The following is a 2619-nucleotide window of genomic DNA, read 5'->3' on the forward strand; positions in this document are numbered from 1 at the left end:
AGTTGGAATGCCTGTGTTCTCTTTTTTTTCCTTCAGGCTTCAACAACCTTATTAAAGGGAAAGATCTGTTTATTTTAAAAGAGGAAAACAAGTTTTAAAATAAATCTTTTTCCACGTACCTGAACTTTTTGGAGTTATCAAGGGTTTTCTGAAAAGAATCTTAGCTTGAACTATGCCTTCTCTTTCTTACTGATTTCCTTTTTGCAACCTATTAAACTTAACCAATGTACCCTAAAATATATCATCTCAATAGTTAGTAGTAGGTAATAATCTGTATTTGTAGTTTTTCAGGATCTCTCTCACAGTAGGACTTATTAACCCATCCACATTTGAGACCGTTCTAATATTTCTTACTCAATATGGATCATGTACATCCATCTCAAAGTGGTCTTGATCTCAAAACTTGCTGTTAAAAATATACAAAAATTTTGACTTAAATCGGGTTAAGAAAAGTTACGATTAGAAACTTTAAGCCTCTTTGAAGTATAGTTGAAATATAATGACCTGTGTGTATTCGTTTGTTTATTATAGACTTGTATTTCCACAGAATTATGATGCTTTCTGTTCTACGTCATACCAAAACACCAGTTAAATTTTGGTTTCTGAAAAACTACCTCTCTCCAACATTTAAGGTATAGGAAACACCATTCTTTCAATAACTGTTCTTTAAAATGCTAAATACTTGGGCAAATTAGTACTATTGAGTAATCAGATAATTAAAAAATAAGTTTCACAGTTGGAAATGACATCATGTGTAAGTTTTTTATTTTCTGGAGCCCAAATCCCAACAATAGGTTATAATTTATTCTCTTTTGATGGACTCAGTGAGCTTGAAAGAAATGCTTTTTATATTGTTATAGCTGAGGATTCTGCTAAAATTAAAGAAATTTTCATAATTGATGTGACTAGTAAGGCCAACAGAGTTACAACTGTGTTGCAGCATTTCCTCCATCACCTTCTGCCTCTTTGTATGTCATATACATGTGCAACTTATAGTTTCTGAATCTTTTTCTAGGATGTTATCCCTCACATGGCTAAGACATACGGATTCAAGTACGAGTTAGTACAGTATAAGTGGCCCCGCTGGCTTTATCAGCAGACAGAAAAGCAAAGAATTATTTGGGGCTACAAAATCCTTTTTTTGGACGTTCTTTTCCCTCTGGCTGTAGATAAAATAATCTTTGTCGATGCTGACCAGGTAAGAAAAACAATATTATATAACTGTATGAGGAGTTTGTTTTGTTTTAATTTATCCATTTTATTTCCCTGTGGTCGTTTTATTCAAATGTTGGTCTCGCAGGACTGTAGCAGTTGTATAAGCAGAACCAGTAGTTTTGCAAAACGTGAAACAAAACAATTTGGCTTGTCTTTAGCCATGCAGAAATTAAGAGTCTCATCACACTGAGTGCTGTAAATTGTTTCTATTGCCCGTGGATAGACAAAGGCACTTGGAGAGGTAAGTGTGATCTTAAAGGTGCATTTCACAGTAGGCATATTGGAGTGATTCAAATTCTGGGCTGATTATGAGCAGACTTCATTGGCTATGGAAGGTGTCTGAGATGATGAGTTCAGACCAGCTCTTCGATCGATGGAATTTTTGAGTTGAATCCTGTCTCTTTTGTTCTCGAGTTTGTCTGCAGTCTTTCACTCAGAAATTATCATGTACTGAAAGGCAACATGCTGCCTCAGGGAAGATATTGAAGAGTCTGTCACGCAGTCATCAAAAATCTCAGACAAATATTCTGTATTTTGTTACTTTTCCAAAGCTAAAAGGGATAAATTAAATCTGGTTATAGCAACATGCATCTTAAAAACCGTATTAAATTGTGAAAGTATAACTTCCATTATATTTTTAAATTATAAAAATAAAATTTATTCTTACTCAGATTGTGAGAAGTGACCTGAAAGAACTCAGAGATCTCGATCTAAAGGGAGCTCCTTATGGATACACTCCCTTCTGTGACAGCCGTAAGGAAATGGATGGGTACCGTTTCTGGAAATCAGGATACTGGGCATCACATCTTGGGAAAAAGAAATACCATATTAGGTAGGAGAACTCCTGTATATTTTGTGCAGCTTGTAAATCTGGCTCTGGATATTGCCCACTGAGACATTCACAAATAGTTACCTAATAGCCTTTCTCAAGAAGAGATAAATTCATCTGAATTCAGATGATATATGGCAATAGCTTCATCTGTTTGCTTTAAATAATACGCTTTTAGCATGTGAACAGTTTCAGGTTTCTTGTCACTTCTTGATTAATGTTACAAAGAAGGATATGAAACTGCAGAAGTCTTGATGTATATTTTTTCTTTGCAGTGCCTTATATGTTGTGGATCTTAAGAAGTTCAGAAAGATTGCAGCAGGAGATAGGCTTCGGGGCCAGTACCAGGCTCTTAGTCAAGATCCAAACAGTCTGTCAAATCTAGATCAGGTATATGTGGGCTTAAGAAATTAAGCTTTTGTTTTATCTTTCTCAGTATGCACAGAATTATTGTATCTCAACATATGTTTTATAGTTCTGAAGAATATTTAGCTTTTTTTCCCTCTATTTCTTCTGTTTTTCCATTTAATGTTTAATTTAACTTACCTAAGCTAAGTGCTAATGCACTCTGGTGG

The 2619-nt window shown here is 34.7% G+C and overlaps 1 protein-coding gene across 1 annotated transcript; it reads left to right on the plus strand.

Moving 5' to 3' along the window:
- Positions 1–498: 498 nt before the first annotated feature.
- On the plus strand, positions 499–2485 carry LOC104917435 (UDP-glucose:glycoprotein glucosyltransferase 2-like). The gene is made up of 4 exons (XM_010728674.3): positions 499–632; positions 1016–1198; positions 1887–2047; positions 2320–2485. Exons 1-4 carry the CDS (start codon positions 552–554, stop codon positions 2456–2458), a joined length of 564 nt encoding a protein of 187 aa, XP_010726976.1. The 5' UTR covers positions 499–551; the 3' UTR covers positions 2459–2485.
- The last annotated feature ends 134 nt before the right edge of the window (positions 2486–2619 follow it).

The sequence above is a fragment of the Meleagris gallopavo genome, chromosome 1 (genome assembly GCF_000146605.3).
Source record: "Meleagris gallopavo isolate NT-WF06-2002-E0010 breed Aviagen turkey brand Nicholas breeding stock chromosome 1, Turkey_5.1, whole genome shotgun sequence".
Taxonomy (NCBI): domain Eukaryota; kingdom Metazoa; phylum Chordata; class Aves; order Galliformes; family Phasianidae; genus Meleagris; species Meleagris gallopavo.

What these genes read in the sequence shown, in the direction of transcription:
- LOC104917435 (XM_010728674.3), top strand. Translation starts at nt 552, where the DNA reads ATGATGCTTTCTGTTCTACGTCATACCAAAACACCAGTTAAATTTTGG. An exon ending in ACCTCTCTCCAACATTTAAG is followed by an intron (nt 633 to 1,015) that starts GTATAGGAAACA and finishes ATCTTTTTCTAG; the next exon opens with GATGTTATCCCTCACATGGC. An exon ending in AAAAAGAAATACCATATTAG is followed by an intron (nt 2,048 to 2,319) that starts GTAGGAGAACTC and finishes TTTTCTTTGCAG; the next exon opens with TGCCTTATATGTTGTGGATC.